At 37.0% G+C, this 21,856-nt stretch overlaps 1 protein-coding gene across 3 annotated transcripts in view; it reads right to left on the bottom strand.

Moving 5' to 3' along the window:
• Positions 1-21,856, bottom strand: part of si:dkey-103j14.5 (isoaspartyl peptidase/L-asparaginase) — a 30,817-nt gene that overhangs the window by 4,739 nt on the left and 4,222 nt on the right. The window contains exons 1-5 of one of the 3 annotated variants that reach the window (XM_058386781.1): positions 13,395-13,518; positions 11,556-11,780; positions 8,848-8,990; positions 5,096-5,259; positions 159-277 (exon numbers count right to left, since the gene is read on the bottom strand). In XM_058386781.1, the coding sequence (XP_058242764.1) occupies positions 159-277; positions 5,096-5,259; positions 8,848-8,990; positions 11,556-11,745 (616 nt within the window). In that variant the 5' untranslated portion in view covers positions 11,746-11,780; positions 13,395-13,518. Of the gene's footprint in view, positions 1-158; positions 278-5,095; positions 5,260-8,847; positions 8,991-11,555; positions 11,781-13,306; positions 13,519-21,856 lie in introns of those variants that run through there. The other 2 variants (XM_058386782.1, XM_058386783.1) reach the window with 2 other exon arrangements.

The following is a 21,856-nucleotide window of genomic DNA, read 5'->3' as shown; positions in this document are numbered from 1 at the left end:
AGAGCACAAAAATACTAAGCCTGAATTAACAGCACGTCATGATAAAACAAATGTCATTGAAAAATAATGGATTAAATACAATGCACCAGGTGATATACAGAACTGTAGCAGTAACATGTACAAATAATCACTTTAAAACACAAATTCAAGCAGCTCACCAATACAAGGAGAATCTCCAACTCTTCCCACCATTTTGTTCCTGATTCCTCCTGTTGAAGTTGCACAAGCAACATTCCCAAATGCATCCAGAGCCACTGCTCCAACTGTGTCATGGATACTGCAAAATCAAGTTTGAACAGGTAGCTGTCTTATTTTTCTTCTTCTTCAGATTTAATTATGCAGTTGCATGTCATTTAAAACAAGTGCACCTTGTGAAAGAGAATGAATTATTAATATCTTTGACTCAAATCATCTCCTTTGAAGTGCTTTAACATTTCCCCATGTCCTGCCAAACATAGTCTATTAATAATCTAAAGGGAAAGAAATATTATTTTCCAAGCTGTGAGGAAAACTTTGAACATTGTCTCCTATTTTTAAAGGTTCAGTCCAAGAGAGCACACTCTGATATTGATATAATATGAAAGATATGAGAGATGCCATCAAACTCAAATAGCATCCCCAAGAATATCTGAAAATTATTTGAAATTATTTTCTAGTTTTATAGACCTTTCCAATTCTTCTGTGCTTTCCTCTTAATTTTAATGCTTTAAATGCACCCCTAAACCAAACTGAATATTAATTGGCTTACATAAACCAGATAGTTGTGATATGCCTAATATTGAGGAGGTTGTGATGTGTGTCCTCCATGGACTTTGTCCAGCATTTCCCACAGATGCCCGATCGGATTGAGATCTGGGGAATTTGAAGCCCATGTGAACTCATGTTCCACAAGCCATTCCCAAAAGTGTCAAAGAAACATCCACATGGATGCCAGGACTCAAAGTTACCCAGCAGAACACTCTGCAGATCAAGCCTCTTTCTCCCAACGCACCATGGTCCAGCTCTGATGCTTATGTGCCCACTGGAGAGGCTTTTGGGAGCACACAGGGGTCAGCATGGGCACTCTGACAGGTCTGCAGCTATACAGAACTGTTTGTACTGATGCCTTTCAATCTTAGCCAGAATAAACTTTTTGAGCAATTTGTGCTACAGTAGCTCTTCTGTGGGATCTGACCAGATGGGCAAGTGTAAATGTAACAGTGTTAGAAGTGTACTTTTCATAGTCACAAAAATAGGACACTGTTCCTCTTGGACGCAAAATGAACATCTGCTGGACAAGGAAAAAGTCTCCAGTTGTAGGTCATATAGGAATCATGGGAACCATATAGGAATTAGTGACTTTTTTTTTTTTTAGGTATAATTACCCTATTTAGGGATAAATTACCTGATCAAAATAGTGGTCTATAAATCTACAGACATTGTCAGATTCTCTTCTAGACTCATAAAACTGCCACTTCAGTTCCCACTTGTTTTTAGGACTATTTGTTATTAGTCATGACGTCAGTAAGTGGAATTTGTGCTCAGGGTGTTAAAGGAGTTAAAATCACACCGATCATTTCAATTATTTTTGGCACTACAAAGCAGAACTTCCAGTTTCAGTTCATTGTTCTGCTGCGAGGTGAAACCCAATCGACCACATTTTGAGGCATGCGGTTGAATCAGAGCAGTTGAGAAGCTTCTGCACGTACGAGAATTCATGCTAACGCAATCCTCAGTAAAGACGTGTGATCCAGCTGTAACATACCAAATCCACCATGTCTCGCTGATGAGGTGAGATTTTTTTCACTTTGTGGCACAGGTTAGTCTTCAGATTTGTCATAGAAATTTGCAGACTTTTAATTTATTTTAGAAAGTTAATTAAGACACAGCCCCCAGGCTCTTCTCACAGAGAGAAAGACAGAGAGAGAGAGAGAGAGATCAGGAAGCATACAGCTTTCGTATGAAGAATATTCATCTGATCCAGCTGGCAAGGAATCCTGAGACATCAATCACTTTAGACATGAACTTGATTACTCCTTCATATCGCCAGTAATATTTGACTCAAGCTTAGCAACTTTGGGGAAAACTGCATTTAAAAGCTGTGTAATGGACTGTATTTCAATCCACATGAAATGCTAAAAAAATAGGTAGTAAATCTTTTAAAACAGATGAATAAACTGTATAATAGGGCATGAAAACAATCTGAAAGCTGTTCCTCGTATCTGACGTTAAACATTTACAGGTACATGATATACCACGCATGAAATTTTTAATAGAATTATATCAGTAGCTGATGTCTGTGAACAAAGCTGACAAATTCCATGCAGTAATAATGCTAATGATATGGCATATAACAGTTACACACAACACATTTGATGGATCTAATCAGTCAGAAGGTGTTGACACTTTTTTATAACAGCGCATGGCTCTGACAATAGTTCTAGCTGTGACTCAAATGACAGGTTTAAATGAATTTGCTCGTTCTAATAGTTATTGTTTCTATAGTAACAGCTTGTTCATGGGGACGTGTATGACAGATGGTCTACATAATTTAAAGCTAAAAATAAAGAGATTTAAAAAAAAACGTGTGAAGACGTTAAAACATAATCGATGATACGATGAAATTTTCGGTATCTCGCGTGTCGGTGCATTGTAATAGTCAGTTTCCTTTCTGCCACATGAAAGCATTACTTAAAAGATATGCATTTTTAAAATCATATTAATTTAAGAGTGAGAGAGAGAGAGAGAGAGAGAGAGAGAGAAAAAAGAAAAAGAAAAAAGAAGAGAGGCTGATGTGGATATAACTGCTATAGTTGTTAGCAGATATATCTGCAACTGTAAGTAACTGAAAGCGATAATAGGAACTAATTTGTCTCACAGATGTTCCACAGCGTTAAACACAACTACATTAATGGCTAAAAAGAACAATGAAACCTTCATTAATAAATTAAAAACTGTAATCATTGACAAAATGCAGTGGTATAAGCCAAAATTATTGCATCACATTGGGCCACATCACACTACCCCATTGTCCTATAACAACACATTCCGTTGTGTTTTTCCATTTGTTATTTTAGAACAGGACTAAATGCAATTATTCTTCTTATAATTTTCACTTACTCAGATACAAAACATAATAGTCAGCTTGAATAAAAATACACTACATTTCACTTGGTACCATTTTTTGACCCCCAGAACCATAGAACTATGATGATTACATTTAAATCTGCTCTGTGTGCCATCACACTGGGCCTGGTATAATATATGAGCATGGTCAGAGAGTATGGGAAGCAGGTTGTCGCATAATCACCCTAAACGAAGGCAGGGGATAATTGTGTTCCAAGGGCTGTGTATTAAAGAGCCTGGTGACAGCAGTGTGGCTGAGTGCAGGGAGGTCATCAATAATGGAGGTGCGGTGAGGAGGGATGAAAGGTTGTAGCTCAGCCAGCTGTCACTTAACACCCCCTGTGCACTATTTTTACTGGCTCCCAGTGGGTCTGAGGTTACACTCTGCCACGACCGAGCCTCCTCTACCTCACCTCCTGGGGAAACAGAGGTGACAGGAACAGTACTCCATGCTCCAACTACACTGCCTTAACCCTCATGGTCAAATGTCCTGCTGACCCACTGCTTCTGACATTGTAATGAAGATTTTAAAATCAATTTAAAAATACGGATGCATGACAAATTGTAATAATAATAATAATAATAATAATAATAATAATAATAATAATAATAATAATAATAATAATAATAATAATAATAGTGACCCTTTTGAGTGTGGTCTCTTCCAGGATGACTGCGCTCAGGGTTAGGGTTAGGGTCAGTCCACAAGGGTTTGATGATAATGAAATATAATATGTATAAGTTTAGTTTATATATTTATATGAACAGTCTAGGAGGAGATGCCGGGTTTTCATTTCTCTGCAAATTTTATACTGTATATAACTAAGTACATTATAAATAAAAATCTTAAATCTTTTAAAAGAACGGTGTTGATCCAGTACAGTTCCAGTACAGACTTCTAGAATCGGTGCTAAAGTCCAATGAAGCTCTTTTACTAGTTTGTTGTGGCCCAAAAGCATAATATCTGTCTATTGTGTTTTTTCCCCTTTAATTTGTCACCCTGCTGTATATTACACCGAAGCATTATCTCAGTTATTAGCATTACACACAAAATTTATGGTTGGAGGCCCAGATATACATTCCTCATTCTCATCATGATAACAAGTGTCTGTGCCAGGTGTCAGGTGTGATTTATGGAATGTAGCATGGACTAAGCTTACTGTTTTTCTTCCTATTTTTTCCATAAGAAAACATTCAAGTCATTTGTAATACTTCCATAATGTAAGCACATTCAATAATCTGAATGTAAAGGCCATTCACAGCCGAACTACAGACCTGCTCTCTTTCCTCAATTCAAAACTACATACTGAGGAATCCTAATGACAGGTAAAAGATGTTAATAACACCTATATGTGAAAAAGAAAGAAAGAAAAAAAACACACATAAGAATCATGAAATAAAAGTAATAACAGATGCTTTGTTTAAAAAATGAACCTGTCAGTAGGATGACCTTTCCTTCTTACTAAATGTATTGCAAAAAAAAAACCCTGTACAAAAGCGGCATTATGTTTCGCTGTGTGTTTAGTATACGCTCCTAAAAAAATTGAAAATAGATGCATAAACTAAAAACTGCACACTAATGAGCTGAAAATCAACTCACTACTCAAATGCCTAGTGGACGAAATCTAAGGGCAGATGCCTTGTAAAGATGCACTGTTCCTCACAAACATGAATCAAGCTTAAAAACAGCCAGCATTGATGGCGCTTCAAATCTGACATCTAAAAATGATCTCTAGTAAAGCATAAAGAGCCAACTTCTTTAAACTTTCTCAACTCTGTAATCATTATTTTCTGTAATAGGGTCCATTATATTTTCATTAGTTCAATTTATCAGGTATAATTCAACCAACTACTCAGATAAATATATTGATGCATTTTCCAACAAATTGCTTTAATTCTCTTCTCTGTTTCACTGAAATGAAATGAGATTAACTCTAGCCCTGATACTTGGCTCACTCACAAACATACTCTTGAATTGAGAGCTACTTACCACTGCATTTTAAAAAGCTCTTTGACACCAACAGTGTACTTCTTGTAGTGCTTCCACGCTTTTCTCTCCTGCTCCGTCACCAAAACATGTGCTGGAACGGAAGGAACGCCGATGCTCTCTGCAAACAGGTTCGCCCCTGAATCTGTTAACATGATGTGATCAGTCTGAAGATCCCAAAATAAAACAACAAGAAAAGACGAGCATGTTTTTAATTATTTTGAGGGAACATGATGCACCAAATCATGACAATTATCAAGTACAATTAACCACGCTGGCATTCAGCTTTTAGAAAGAACGTGTTAAAAACCTAACTGAATTTAAATTGAGTATGAAGTGTTTGTATTTGCACTGCATCCATCTGCATGCATCATACTAGCAACAGAATAAAGCCCACACTCTTGCCTAGTTATTTCTGTATGTACTGTATGTGAAAGAATCTGTTGTGTAAATCATCTCCACACCACTGGATATGAGCTGAAGTGTGTCAGAAAGCATTGAAATCGTAATCATCGTATGATACACTGTACAGCATTAAGCTTTTAATCTGTGAGGGTGTCACAGTGCTGCAACAGGTTACTATGTCACTTCATAGCTCCAGGGTCCCTAGTTTGATCTTACAGAGTATTACATGGCTTTCGCTCCCAAAAACATGACAATCAGTGAACTGCAACTCCTACACAAGGTGTATCCCTACACCATTTAATAATCGGTGCTCATGGGATAAGCCCAGGATCAAATACCACACTGACCAGGTCAAAGTGGTTACTGAAGATGAATAATGAGCATTCAATAATCACATGCTGTTTTGTAGAATGAAATGATCCCCAATGCAGTAACTTCATAAAAGTTCTTAAAACTATGAACCATATGAACACCACCAATGGGGAGCTAAAGGTCACTGTTCAGAAATAACATAAGAAGGAATATATGTATTTTATATTAAAGGAATTGAATTTGATTTTATTCCACTTATTCTTCCTAATCATCACTAATGAAAAATATTTATATCAGAAAACTCCTGTACAATGTAAATCCTCTGTAGCACTTAGCAACTTAAAATAAAACTTTAACTATGTTTGAATGTAAATTGTCTTTTTCTCTTGTCTACAATGCTCTCTTCAAAATACTGCTCGATTTTTCCTCTAGGTTTGAAATAACACTAAGACCCAACATCATTCCAGTTTGGGAAACTTTTAAATATTAAAGTGGTTATTAATGTCATTTTTCACTGTCATGTATAGTGCAGTGTAGATCACAGGCAGGAGCATGAGCTCAGTGAAGCTCGATCGCTGCATTGATCAGAGGCTGATGAATTTTTAATACGGCCTATTAAACAGTGCCGCCAATCCCCGGTAAGGCCAAGGTCTTTGGGGGCAGTCAACATAGGTGCTGCGTCTAATCAATTCTCTTGTAAGGCCGGCTTCTTGTTTCCCTCGTGTCTGGTGCGATGGAAGGTGAAATTTGTGTATCAGAGGTGTGAAAGCAAGATAATAGAGGCTGTTAATTTTGTCCTGTGGGCAAATATTTCAACTGCAGAATCGTAGAAAGCATATAAAGAAACATAATACAAATCCAAGCATAGAAACATGTAGGATAATTGATCTCTGTGCTCTGAAGGCATAGTCTAATAAATTTCATTCTAATAATACTTTTCAGACTAATACAAAACCATAAACAAAAAAAAAGTCTTTTGCTGAATTTTTGAGCTTACATAAACATGCCAGCTAAATACAGTGTAGGTGAAATGAATTTATAAAATATGAGCTCTGAGCTGCATTTTCTCCACTTTATGGTAACATCGTGAACCTCAATTTTCTTTTTACCATCTACTTTTTGTCTGATAGTACAAGTTCATCCCAGAAAGGTAGAAATGAATTATAATAGACTTGCTATGAAGACATGTTTCTCTCACGAAACTGCGTTACAAAAGTGAAAAGAGCTCTGCTCAGCTGATCAGTCAAAGCCTTTGTGCTCTGTGTGGGAACCAAATTTGTATTATAAGACTTTCATTTTCAGCATTACAAAGAGGGCTGATTGAAATCAATCTGAAAATCAGCCAGCATTGACCTCCCTTTGGCTTCATCATCTCAAAGCTGCAGAGGAAATAACACATTAAGTCTTCAGGAGACCCAACGAAATCTAAAAAACCTTAATGCCATAGATTTTTATCAGGAATATAATTTACAAGAGAAAGAACATATTCATGTATTTTCAAGAAATATAATCTGCTCCAAAGAGTCGCAGAAGCTGGACAGAATTTTGCTTAGTAAGAGTGATTTACATTATAGGTGGCTGGTGAGGGCAGGAAGAAAGTGCTGCTGCTCATCATTTGTCATTTCCAAGGTGAGCTTCAGCCGGGAAATCAGACTAAACATATGGTGTCAAACAGAGGGCTTAGAGGAATGTGGCTGAAGTGAAAGCTATTAAACAAAAATATCTTGAATGATGACAAATTTATCTAATATTTTAAAATCCTGATTGCCTCATATTCTTGTTCTTTGGATGACAGGAGTGGATCCTGATGAGGTTTTCTGCTGTTGTAACTCATCCACCTGAAGGTTCGACATGTGTATCCTCAGACGCTTTTCTGTTCACCAATTGTTTAAATAGCTCTTATTTGAGTTACTGTTCAGCTCAGACTAGTCTGATTATTTTCTTCTAATCTCTCAGTGTTTCAGCCTGAAACGGTTTTTTTTTTTTTTTTGCACCATTCTGTGTAAGTGCTAGAGACTGTTGCATGTGAAAACCCCAGAAGATGAGCAGCTTCTGAAATACTCAAACCAGCCCATCTGGCACCAACAACCACGTCACGGTTAATGTCCTAGAGATCACACTTTTTCCTCTATTCTGATGTTTGATGGGAACATAAACTGAAGCTCTTGATCTGTATCTGCATGATTTTTTAGCACTGTGCTGCTGCCACATGATCGGCTGAATAGATAACTCCATGAATGTGCAGGTATCTCTAATAAAATTGTTATTAGGAACAAATATCTCTATTGAAACAAATGCAGTCAGCACTATAGTCAGAGCTGCTGTGACATAGGCATTATTATACCATCCATCCATTTCCTGTACTGCTTATTCTACACAGGGTGGCAGGGAACCTGGAGTCTATCTCTGGGGACTCAGGGCACAAGGCAGGGGACAGCTTGATTGGAGTGCAGGGCACAATTGCATGCACACACACACACACACACACAGTGGACAATTTAGAGGTGCCAAACAGGCTACCACACAAGTCTTTGGACTGGAGAAAAAAATCTGAGTATCTGGAGCACACCCCCAACCTAACCCCTAACCTAATAGGTTGGTGGCAAACATGCTAACCAATAAGCCACCATGTCTGTGAGACATTATTTAAATAATAATAATAATAATAATAATAATAATAATAATAATAATAATAATAATAATACTAACAAATTACAAATCCAAATATGATTATTCAATTTTTCACTCATTTGCTCAAAATTTGATTGGAAGATTATTTTTCTTTCAATACCTTATCAGAAATATTGGACACATTTGTCTATATTCAAGCGGTTTTCACCTGCTAAGATATCATTTTATGCATTGAGAGAACTGATGAACTGAAGAGAACTAAACTAAGAATTTCAATCATGGCACTACAGGTCAGTGCAGAAAAACCCCAGAGAAGTGAGCAAGCAGAATGAAATAGAAGTTCAATAGCAAAATTCGAATACTATTTTATTTACACACAATGAGAAATAAAATGGCAAAAATTGCACCTTTTCCATTACAGCACGGGCAAGGCTAACAGGGTTAGCAATGTTTCGAACTGAAGAAACAGCGCCGGCGGCCAGTGTTTTTCCCTCCATGATGATGGCGTCCAGCTCCACTTCTCCATCGGTATTCAGCACAGCACCATGACCTACAGCAAGACAGCAACACTGCCACATGAGTCAGTTACACCATCACTCAGAGAAGAAAGACTGTTCACTTCACCGCACCTGCGCTTTCAGCAGGCTCGATCTCACTTCCTCCTCTGGCAATGCACTTTCTCTTGGTGGGAAGAAAAGAGGAGAAATTAAGTCCAACCTTGGACAAGGTTTGGACTTCTTTACACACCCAGTGTTCAAGTGGGATGTACTCAGTCAATTGAAGCCTGCTGAGAAGATGAGGGTAACTACTATCATCTGAGCAGGCTCTCAGCGGAAGTTTCGACTTATACTGATAGACTCCTATTTCAGAGCTGTGCACAGAAGTGTAGGGTGAGGAGTTGTATGCTTCAGGAACACTTTAACTCCCACTGTTTGTATCTGAGGTAAAAGACTGCAAAATAGACACAGCTGCAATTTTCTTCTCACTTGAATTACTCTGCAAATGAATGAATTTACCTGATTTAATAAAACACATTTTTATAAACGTCACAGAATATGAACCACATAGAACACTGTATTCATGAACTAAAGCTAGGAGCAAATCTGATTAAAATATTTTGGCCGCTTCTTTAACTAAAGTGTTATAATCACGTTTGTAATTAAACTGTCAGCAAATGCCATGTGTAAGAAATGGCACTGTCTGTTGGAAAAGTGTGTTTTCATCTAGTGTGATCTGGATCCAAACACATCAGGTTCCTCTCTCCTATGGCATAAGCCCTATAATCATCATAGTCAAAAAGAAAGGATTTCACATCTGTCCTCACTTTCACACTTACACCAGGAAGTTAATCACATCACAAGCTGAGGATGGAAGTAGATTATAAAGACCAATGCAGTGACTAGAATTGGCATATTAGGGTCCTCTGCTCAGGTTAATATCTGTGTAGAATTTCTGTGCATGTTTTCCCGATGTTAGTGTGGGTTTTCTCAGGTTTCCTCCCAACTAGCAAAACTGGTTATGCTACAGTGTCCTTAGGTGTGATGTGTATGTGTGAACTGGAATCCAATCCGAGGTGTATTCCCAACTTGCTGGGTTTTCAGGATAGGCTTCAGCTGCAGTGTGACCCTGACCAGAATAAAGTAGTTAATGAAGATTAATGAATGAATAAAAGATATATATATTCATATCCTGAGCTATATCTGAGTGTCAGAAGTAATACAGAATTGTCTAGAGTGCTTAATAAAGCAAAGCATGATTGCTGATGAGGCAAGGCAAGTGGCAGCTAAAAAGATATTTATACATTAACAATTGGTGCAGTGGAAGCTCAGTGGTTAAGGCGTTGCACTACTGATCGTGAACGCGGGCATATGAGTAGGTGTGGATGTGTGTGTGTTTTTAAAATGTTTGTAAAATGATTTATGTATTTTTGGTTTTGTTGTGTTGAAGTCTTTGTTTATACTGTATGGTGAAGCCTGTGACAAATTTCTACCTTGTAGGCTTAAAGATTGACTGGCTGACTGACCGGCTTACTAGTTAACTATCTAACTATCATTTGAAAGTTGTTAGACACTCTGACCCTGCACACTCTGTGGTAACCTACCACTTATATTGAATAAACACACTTTCTTTTTTACTGTGGATTTTTCCAGAAATCTTAACTGCATCATATAATTCAACATGCTTTGAAAAGCCACGATGTGCTCCACTCATTTACATCTGTGTGTGTGTGTGCCCTCTCAAAGTATCACCAGATCACTCGATTAATCACCTATTGATCAGCATTTTATACACTGAAGTCAAAGTGTGCTACTCCAGTGTATTAACTGATCCCCCTGGTGAAGTGCTGATTTTGCTCCTCTTCTATGAAGAGGTTTTGCTGTTTCACCTATGGTGGCAGTTCACAATCACAAATGAGATAGACCGTGACAGACAGGTTGTGTTAATGAAGTGTCTTATTTGCTCCCTGCTGGCTCACTGTAATCTGATGAATACTCAAGGACCTCTCTTCCTGCTCTCAGGATAATCATTAACAGCAAAACTGGCAGTGAAACACGCTCCAAGTTCCAGCTTTAGTGGAAGCCATCATAGTGTAGAGCATAGTTTTAAAGGTTAAACTTCTGTCTGTGAAGTAAAACTAATCCAAAGATAAGCAATGAGAAAAATGGTGTTAGTTCAAACATGTTTACACACATACAGTTTGAGAATGACTGTTTGACCCAGTATTTATTTGGGTCAGTTGCTATAAAGAACCTATAAAGAACTTTAAAGATCGTTTTATAAAATATATTTACACCAGAGATTACCTTAAGACATTTTGACCTGCGAGTAACCAGTGGAAATAACTTCTTTTTTTTTTAATCACAGAAAACATTGCTTATCTTATTATTAGAAAGACCCAATCATATAAAGGGCATATGTGCATGCATCTCAGTAAGTATCCATTATATTGCTGATGATGAAAAATATAAGATACAGAATATTGGCGTTTAAAAGCATTATACAGCTGCACTGCTATAACAGCACATTGTTAGGTACTGAAGAGAAGGGTTTTTTTTTTCCAGAAAATGTCAGAAAAGTTTGAGAACATTCATTTAAGATGATGACAGTCACTGACCTGCATTAAAAACTGGATTATCCTCCAGCACTCTCACGGCCACTTCAACTGCATCCAGCGCAGCCCCCCCACTCTTCAGAATAACACTTCCAGCCTGAGCAGCAGCTTTCACCCCATCCACTGATGCCTCAGCCAACATGTCGGGTATGGCCCACGCGCCGCCATGCACCACCAGCACAGGCTTCATCATCACGTTTCAGCAGATAAACAAACAAACAGCCCACACTGTCAGGGGAGAGGAGAAATTACTGTGAGGTTCCACTTTACCCATGCGTTGCCCTTGGACTGCAATGTGCCATGTAACACGGCCTATTATTCAGACGCACACTGACAGAATTCTTGCAGCTCAGCTCAGTGGAACGGATTGTTTACAGGAAGTTGGCTGTCAGGCTTGCTGTCATGTTTATGCCTGATCCATTATTATGAGGGCCAGTTCCATTTGCCCTGCCTGGTGCACTCTCCATCCACACTCTTTTTAATAATCAGAATTATGGCCTCTCTTGCAGTAACAAAATATATACACATTTCATTGTGCTCTATCTCTTCAGCACAGTCAATGTGGAAAGCACTGATTGTAATAAGAAACATTCTAATGTCAAGTTTAAGCTGCTCCCATGTGACTAAAGCTGTAAAGCTTTCATATTGTATTCAAAGCGTTAGTCTATTTTCCTATTGCCTTAAATGTTCACCTGTGGTAAGTGAAATTTGCATGCATTTGATGAACCATCACTGTCAATTCCTTGTTCTCATTGAAATGAATGATATCGATGAGTTTTTGATGGATATCAAAAGGTCTTTGAGAATGCAAGATTGCACTTTGTGTTGGTGAACAGTAGGCTGTGTACCTATAATTTCTTTATTATATTGTTTGTTTAATTGTTTGGATGTACATTGCTTATGTGACGACAATAAAATGTGTACAATATAACAAAAAATATATATACTTAGCAATAAAATGTTTGTATGTATTGTGTGTGTATGTTGGGGGTGGTAACTTCACGGTTAAGCCATTAGCTTTGCAAGAGATATTATGTAAGTCGTTTTGCCTAAAGGTGTCTTCCAAGATGCTGCATATGTTAAACTGTAGGTAGAATTTTTTTACTCAGTGCTAGACTGGTTCACCATTCAGTTTAAACTGTAAATTATATATTAATGTATAATTTTTGTATCATAATGTATGTGGATCATGTTCACTCTTACACGACTCTTTCTGATAGTCTTAATGAATCTAGTCTGACCTAGAAAGAAATCAGCCTCAAATGCACTTCATATCCTGTGCATTTTTCTCACATTGTTGATGTTAACGCTTGTTCAACAAAATTTATTTGCTTTAAGACATTACTTAGCAATTAATAATCTGAATATCTGAAGCCATATATGCCTTTTCATTTTTGAAAGTCAAGGCAATTTTGCCCTTGCTCATTTATCAGGTGTAGTGAATCAAAGGATTTGTATAAATCATTACAGATCTTTCATTTTTAATTAAACTAAAATTTAATACTAAGTTTCTTTAATAGAAAAGAAAAGTCTCAAGACTATTTCCATACTGCACACACTGCTGCTGTTCACGCTTCGTTGGCCCATGTCTATTAAGCTTTAAAGTAGCGCATACTCGGTTTCTATACCCTTTCAGTAGTTTCCATTAAAAATCCAAAAGGTTATTGCCATTTTCTTTAAGGAGTTGTAGTAACTTAAATTAGACTTCTGCAAAGGTTCCAAGTGTGTGATTATCTCACCAGAAAGGTACTTACCTAAACCCAGAATGAGGTGATCGCTGAATAAAAACCTAACTCTTACTTTTTATATTAAGTATAAGCATATGCAGTAAAATCAGCTTACCAATAAACTTCGTGCAAGTTTTGACTGTGCAACTGAGCAGGCAGTTAAAGCTCTTTTGCCTATTAGTAAGCAAAGTTTTAGTCCCACTTCTGCCCTCTCCACCCTTTAAATCTCTCTCTCTCTCTCTCTCTCTCTCTCTGTGAGAACAGCCTAGGGGCTCTCTCTCTGTGTGTGTGTGTGCATGTATTACAGATTTTATGGACCTAAATCAACTATTCAAATATTTTTTTGAATATCTACAATACAATTTTTATCCTGCGCATCTCACCAACACAAATGAGGTTGTTTGAATTTTGACTAATTCAAGTGACTAGACAAACTAGCAAAAAAAAAACCCTATAAGAACACAAAAATAAATATAACAACATTGGTAATGAGTTGTGGTGTCCACTAGTGTAACAAAATAAAATATAAAACTGGTTATGTTTCAGAGACCCCACTTTGAGAATGACTGCATAAACTCAGCCAAAAGCCAATTGATGATTTGATATTGGGGGAACCAATAATTTGCTGTTTTAATAAATATAATAAATATATTATAAAACAGTATGCTTTATATTCTATATTGTGGCTATATATCAGATTATGGCAAATTCTTTGTCATTTTTAGCCAAAAAGTAGTGAGAAGTTGGACTAATTCATAATAAACTAGAACTATTTATACAGGGTGGGGCACAAAAACTTCCCTTTTTTGAAGGCGAATGAAAGAAAAATTGTGGCTGATAAACAAAATTTATTTTTTGATAATGAAAGAAGATAATTTCAAATTTCAATTTCTGCTGTTTTAAACAAAATATCTTGAAGGTGGTGGCCACCGTTCTCTATGCACTGATGCAACCGATTTCGGACAGCTCATCTCGATTAAAGGTGACATCCCGTGGGCGGCGAGCTCACCCGATCTAACGCCCTGTGATTTTTTTTTATGGGGATAACTCAAGGCAGAGGTTTTTAAACATCGCCCCACAAACCTGCTTCAGCTGAAGAATGTTATTCGGCAGGAAATACCGAATTCCGGTGGACATGTTGGAACATGTAGAGAGCAACATAGAGAACGGTGGCCACCACCTTCAAGATATTTTGTTTAAAACAGCATAAATTGAAATTTGAAATTATGTTCTTTCATTATAAAAAATAAATTTTGTTTATCAGCCACAATTTTTCTTTCATTCGCTTTCAAAAAAGGGAAGTTTTTGCACCCCACCCTGTATATCCAGGTTCATTACTTGAGCATATGCAAGATTGCTTAAAATGTTGGTTGATGTGCATGATGTGCTTCTATTACAGATCCTGTCACTGAAGCTTTTCACATGCAAAACACTTTGATAAACTGTGTCTCTACTTCCAACCAAGACAATTGGTTTTTCAGAGTGAAAGGAAAGTGCAAGTCAAGCATATCTAGGAATTAAGTGTCCCAAGAACCCTCACTTAGTCAATCTCAGTGGAGTGATGATGAATTACAGCATTGTGTTTCTTTTCATGGGGCTTGTACATTGATTCGAATAATAGTCCATGTGCATTTCAGCAGGAAAGTGGGGGAACCTAAGCTTTGGACTCTTTATATAGATGTGGTTTTAGACTAATGAATTTGGTAACACAAGCTTCCATTTGTCCCTGAGAAAGGCAGCCAACTCATTTTCTCTGCAGCTCAGAAAAAAACTAGGCCTGAACCTCCCAGTAACTTGCTGCATCCTAACACCAGGGTGATGCATGGAGTGCTATACCCCATGATGTATTGGAAAGTATATGCAGTATGATGTATTGCTCTGCTCTCACTGACTCATTTGCACACTAGAACCATTTGTCCAACAGAATCAATGGCACATATTCCAACAACTTCTTGTATGTTGTGCATTTGTGGCAATTTAAATTTATTGGACCCCCATTCCTCTCTGCAATGGAAGAAGAAAAATGACTAGCAGTAACAGTGAATAGCTGATATAGCATTGATTTAAGCAGGAAGGAGTGGTCATATTGATCAACATTTTCAATTATATATATTAATATATGTATGTATATACACATGCTCCTAACTATATACACACCCTGCTTCTTTAGAACTATTTGGTACTATTAAAACTACTTTAAACTATTAATTGATGTACAATTAATGTATAACATATACTTACATACAGATAGATAGATAGATAGATAGATAGATAGATAGATAGATAGATAGATAGATAGATAGATAGATAGATAGATAGATAGATAGATAGATAGATAGATAGATAGCCAATCATAAATGCATTAAATCATGCAGATATAGTTAATTTTCCCTTCAAACATCAGAACATCTTATGTGTAGCTTTGACAGTGGCCTTGACTATTTCTGAAATTGCTGGGATTCTCCTGGGATTTTCACACAAAACAGTCTCTACAGTTTGCACAGGATGGTTATATGTTATATCTGCAGTGTCGTTACATAATTTCCCTCTTCTTATATATTTTTATCAGTTTACCCATCCATCCATCCATCCATCTGTCTAAGCTATCTATATATCCAAATCAAGTCTATTAAAGCTGTTCATTTACGACATTACGAGGTGGAAACTAAGGAAAAAGAATGGAAGCATAGGAGGAAGTATCGACTAGCATCAATCACCTAGCATCGACTTGAGGATGTTCACCCTGGATGTGTCGATTCCACTGAAGCTTCATATCACCTTCATATAAGAATATTCAATTATCCAATAACATAGCAATCTTAAATAAAACTGGGCTATCTCTCAGCTGAAGACAGTGTGACAATATCCAGTGTGTAGAATTTAGTATTTTGATCTGCTTTATGACAAACTCACAATTGATTTATGTTTCAAAATAAATTATGCATCAGTTGATCATGGTATAAATATTGGGAGGGTTGCAATTACTAGTTCTGATACCTCACCTCCATCTCCCCCCAAAAAACACCCCTGTGAGATATTTCCAATCTTTAACTGTCAAGTTTCTGTGAAGTTTTCACAGAAGTGCTGTTACTTTCTGGTTTCTTAAGAATCTAAGGTGAAGTTGGAGATTATTCTTTCATTTCACATGCCAGTCATCATCCTTGCCTTCTGCCCTGCAAATACTTATATCACACTAATTTATCTCATGTTTAAAGATTTACATGTTAATTCATCAGCAGTTAAGCAGGTATGCCGATAAAACCATATTGTTTTCTCTAAAGACAGTAATGCTTACACCTTCAAGAAACATCCTGAATGTCCTGTGTTAGCAAGTTTTTGATAATGATTGATTGCATTATGAATCGCTTAAATTCCAAGTAGTACGCTTGAAATTACAGCAAATAAAGAAATCTAATTTATTTTCTTGCCTCTAGGCATAATTCCTTTTTTAACATGCACAAAGTACCTGAAGCAATTTGTCCACTCCATTTAAATAGCAACATGAATAAACTACTGAATTGTGACTCTACTTTGTCAACAGTGGTCTGAAAATCTGCATCTCATACATGTAGGGGCTACAGAATGGGTTAGCCTTATTCAAGTTTGGATTTTGTTATGCGCATAACTTTGACCAGCAAAAATCTGATCTCCAAATCAGATGAAAGAGCAATTTTATCTTCTTCATATTGCTGAAAAAGAAATTGTGTGTTCACTATGGGACAGCTTACTAGACACAGGATTCACTGTTAAAGAGGATCCTCCAAGGGTCAGCTTGTTTAAAGCCAGGAGAACTAGCCTGTTCATTATATTTATGTGTGCTTCTAACCTGCAGCACCTGTTTAACCCAGAATTGTCAAACTGAGCAAGCAAATTATTCACTCAGTTCTCAGAGTCCTCAAAAGACAAGGAACTATGAAGTATAACATCCTGATGGCAATACAACGAAAAAAAGAATTAAAATTAATTTAGCATGGGAAATGAGGTGGACTATAATAACTGCTCAAATTCAAAGCCACAATAGCTACAAAAAGAAGACTTTTTTCCTTTCTTTCTTTCTTTTTTTTTTTTACCCAGAGGCAGTGATTAAACGTTCTTCTACTGGTTAGCTCTCTGTGGAGATAATTGTGGGTGACAGAGTATTGGCTTATCTGAATGCTGCAAGGCCACACTCAAGCAGAGGAGGTTGCACAGACAGTGTAGGCCAGAAGTAATGGCAAGCCCTATCTGACCAAGGCTTTGTCACAGCAGCATTAATTTAGATGTTCAATTCTAGCATGGGAAGAGTAGATGTATCTTACCCCTAAGCAACAATTGAGCTGACAGAGTGTTGACTGAAAACTCAACATTTCACATGGATTAAAAATTATGATACATGTTTATAGTAGAAAATGCTGTTACCATAGAAGACATTGCTCTTTACCTGTATAGGATGGATAATATACATTACTCTCCTACTACATGATTGTCTGATTGGATAAATGCTTAAATGAGCAGGGTTATGGGTGTTACTGTTAGTGGGCAGTATGTATATATACATTACGTGACACATTCTTCTATGACAGGGTGTCCAGGTTTGCTTGCATGTTTTCCTTCAAGCTAAACAGGAACCATACATGATCACCAGTTGAAGACCAAGGCAATTTGATTAAACAGGTAAAATCATGTACAGCTTCTGTTGGGTTGGAACCAAAAAAAACCTCTAGCCACTCTAGGCCTTTTCAAAAAAAAGGACATCCACAGCTGTATACTATAAGAACAAACGGTAGTGATTGTGCTGAAGGGCTCATCAGTATGAGCATCAGAGTCATTTTTTTATTTCAGTTAAGTTCTATAGTCGCCTTGTAGAGTTATCCACTAAATATTGAATGAGACTTCAGCATAGTTTTAAGTAAGTGAAATTTTTAGGTTATCCAGAAAACTCATATCTACTTCTGAGTAAAAAAATCATCTACCACAGCAGATCCACATATTTGATTTGGCACAGGTTTTACTCTAGATCCCCTTCCTAACACAACCCCCCTGTTTTTATCTAGGCTTAGGACTGGCACAGTAAGTGCAACATTCCAGTACCTGAGTTGGATTCCTATCCACTGGACCACCAGGGAACCCTCGAAAATATTCATATGCATCCTGGGGCTCTAGCTTTTCCAATCACTGATAGACAAAACTCTGGGCAATTTCATTCTAAAGCATTCAGGTATTTTATTCTCATATTAACCAATTCTTCATTTTCACCAACCGTTCAATCCCAGTCAGGGTTATGGTGGATCCAGAGCTTATCCTGGGGATAGACTTTTGGATGGAATGTCTGTCAATCACAGGGCACAATACATAAACAATCATCCACACCTAGGTGAAGCAGAGCATCCAATCTGTATAGTGTTATGTTTTTTGATGTTGAGAGGAAACCTGTATATCCAGAGGAAACCCTGGGGAAATGAGGAGAATACACAAAAGACTAGACTGACTAGAACTGCAGATGCAAACTTTGTTCTTCATTTAATCAGATGATAAGGGAAAGCATTTTTTTTGTGTAAAGCACTACTGTCAAGCTTATTTCCATACCACATTCTCTCAAAATGCATAGCTTCACTGGTACATTGCAGTACAGAAACAGATGGTGTGAGCATGCCTACATTTTTTGTATATAGTTCTCTTCTATCATCTTCAATGAGTGCAACTGTGATATTAAATTTGATGTATGATTATATCACTTCCTCTCCTGCTTCCTTTCCTTGACATTGCAGCAGATTTTTTTGTGCTCATACCTTTGAGCTGCACTTAACAGCATCGGTGCAGACCTACCTCTCCTGGCTTGCTGAGATCATCATCACTTTCATCTTACTTTCACATTATTTGCAAGTGCTAAGCCAAGTCTTTGGGTAATTTAACTGTTGCAGGGCCATGTTCTTATTTCTCAAAGGGCCATCTTTACCTTGTTACAGAACATGAGCTCTCATGCAGATATGTAATTTGCACAGCAACACAGAGAAGTGCCTTCAGGGGTTTGAGGAATTTCACACTAATTTCTGTACATTTGTTAGTATTAATAACAAACAGCTCTGGATTAATTTTCAGCAGTGATGTCTGAAATGATGGACGATGAAATGGAAAGTTGTCAGCTTCTGGATTATCACCTTTCCACTTTCAAAGCTGTTATGAGTTGCAGGGCAGATGTAGATGCAATACAAAGCTAATGTACCATATTAACCCATTATTACCAAAATATCACTGCAATGCAGAAAGGACTGCCTCAGTAGACCAGAGTACCTATTATTGAGGAAATATGCAACATAGAATGGAAAAAGAGAAAAACCCTACAGAGTGAAACAGTAGGTTAATGAGACTTCAGGGTCTTAGACTTAGGACCATTAGTTCCCAAAGTGAGCAGGCTTTAATATCCTCTTTCCCCATCTGCATTTCTCTGGTTGCCCCACACTTATACTGCTTAATAATTCACACAGAGGGTTATTGCCTCCTGCATCCTGGGTCTCGGCTAAAATAACAAATCCACTACGTCTACATTGGGTACATTCACATCCCTTCTGCCTTGTGAGGAATCACAAAGGTTCTTGGTTGATCTTTTGCCCACAATACTTCGACTTTAAACTCACGGTAAACTGTTGGATTGTGATAAATGCATAAAAAAACTGAAAAATATGGAACATATCAACAATAAACATTAATAAGGCTCCATCTATTATTGATTTTAAATAAACCTGAAAATCCAACATTTTTTCACTTTGGGATGTAACTAACTTTTTTCTTTACTCTTACTGGCACTTTATATTTACTTTGTAGTACTTTGTAGTTTCTTTGTAGTGGTTTACTTACTTACTGTATATTTAATCTTAATATCTGTGAGCTTCTTTTTTAATTAGATAATTTTATATTTTATGTTATTTTTTTCTTATTCTGGCCCTGCTATTATTCAATGCATTATGATGATTTGTCTAATTTAATTTAATTTAATTTAATTTAATTTAATTTAATTTAATTTAATTTAATTTAATTTAATTTAATTTAATTTAATTTAATTTAATTTAATTTAATACACTTTTTCTCTCATTATTTCTAGATTTTTGCTTCTAACTGTACTCCTACTCTTACTACCGCTTACACTGTGACACCAACACCTACATTTTAACCTAACAAGCTCACTAATCTGAAACAAAATTTCTGATTCATTTTCATCTTCAGTTACCTCTTTATCTTGGTCAGAGTTGCGGTGGATCTGGAGCCTATCCATGTAATTCTGGGTTCAGGAGACTTCACCCCGCCTGGGAAGCCAGTCCATTGCAAGACACCATGCACAGACATTCATAGCTAGGGGCAATTTAGCATAAGCAATTCACCTGCCTGCATATTTTTGTACTTTTCCTTTTTACTATTATAAAAGATATTTTTCCTCATGGGGATCTGCCATATGTCTCCACAAGGTCAAGACTGTCACATATTCCTATCATTATAGGGATATCTCGTCCTCCATTAAAAGATAAAAAATGGTCTACATACACACACACACACAGAAAGAGAGAGAGAGATGGAGACAGAGAGAGAGAGAGATACAGACACACAGACCCCCCCCCCACCATTTAACAGTGCTTGTAATCATGAATTTTATTAGAGAGCATGCTCTGAGGCACAAAGTCAATTTACTCTGACCAGCATTAGATCTTCTGACCATTAGATAAACTACATCTAACACATGGTGTGGCCACAACATCGTCCATCACCTTTATGAAATCTCAGCCAAGAACAGATTCTGGGATTACAAACGTTTATGTGTGCTTTAGTGTATGATATATCATTAATCCATAATGAGCCTGAATATCAATTGCGGGCAGCATTCCTTAAATGCTCTTGGCAGAACCATTGCTGCGGTAATACATGTACAATGTTTCTAATGATTTACCTTTGCAGGACAGGAATTAAAGTGTGCATTCAGCATTTTTATTACAGTCCTGACATGTTTACATTTACATTCATTTGGCAGTCTGAGAAACTGAGAATGGATAGTCTCAAAGACCCAACAGTAGCTCTCTGATAGTTTGGGGATTTAAACTAACAAGCTCCCAAACAGCAACCACTAAGCTACCATTACCTCAAATGATGGGCATCATAAATATGTATTTGTGCACCATCACTCTCTCTGACAGAATACTAAACATTTACAGCACATTTCAACATTTCAAGTAGAATTGCTGTTTATCGATCTTGCAGTTCTACTTATAGCCACTAGAGAGCTCTAAAAAGCCACTGAACTGAACAGCATAGGAGACGAAATTAATCTAAGCAATCAGTAAATAATGATTTTGAAACACCCTCCAACTTTACATGCTAACAATGCCCTAATGAGTGAGTACTGTCATGATTTAATAATAACAAACTGATATATCTGACAGCCTGTTATTTATGAGACGATCCACCTGAAGGCTGCTTTAGGAAATTTTCAGAAATTCACACAATTCACTGAAAGATATAATCCTGTTGAAAATCAATTGACTTATCACTGAGATACCACATCATGCCAATTAATAGCTGTTCCTGAAACTGCTTTAATGCATTTCTAATTTT

This window comes from Hemibagrus wyckioides, linkage group LG03, assembly GCF_019097595.1.
Source record: "Hemibagrus wyckioides isolate EC202008001 linkage group LG03, SWU_Hwy_1.0, whole genome shotgun sequence".
Lineage (NCBI taxonomy): Eukaryota > Metazoa > Chordata > Actinopteri > Siluriformes > Bagridae > Hemibagrus > Hemibagrus wyckioides.
This window is presented reverse-complemented; position numbering and strand designations above follow the sequence as displayed.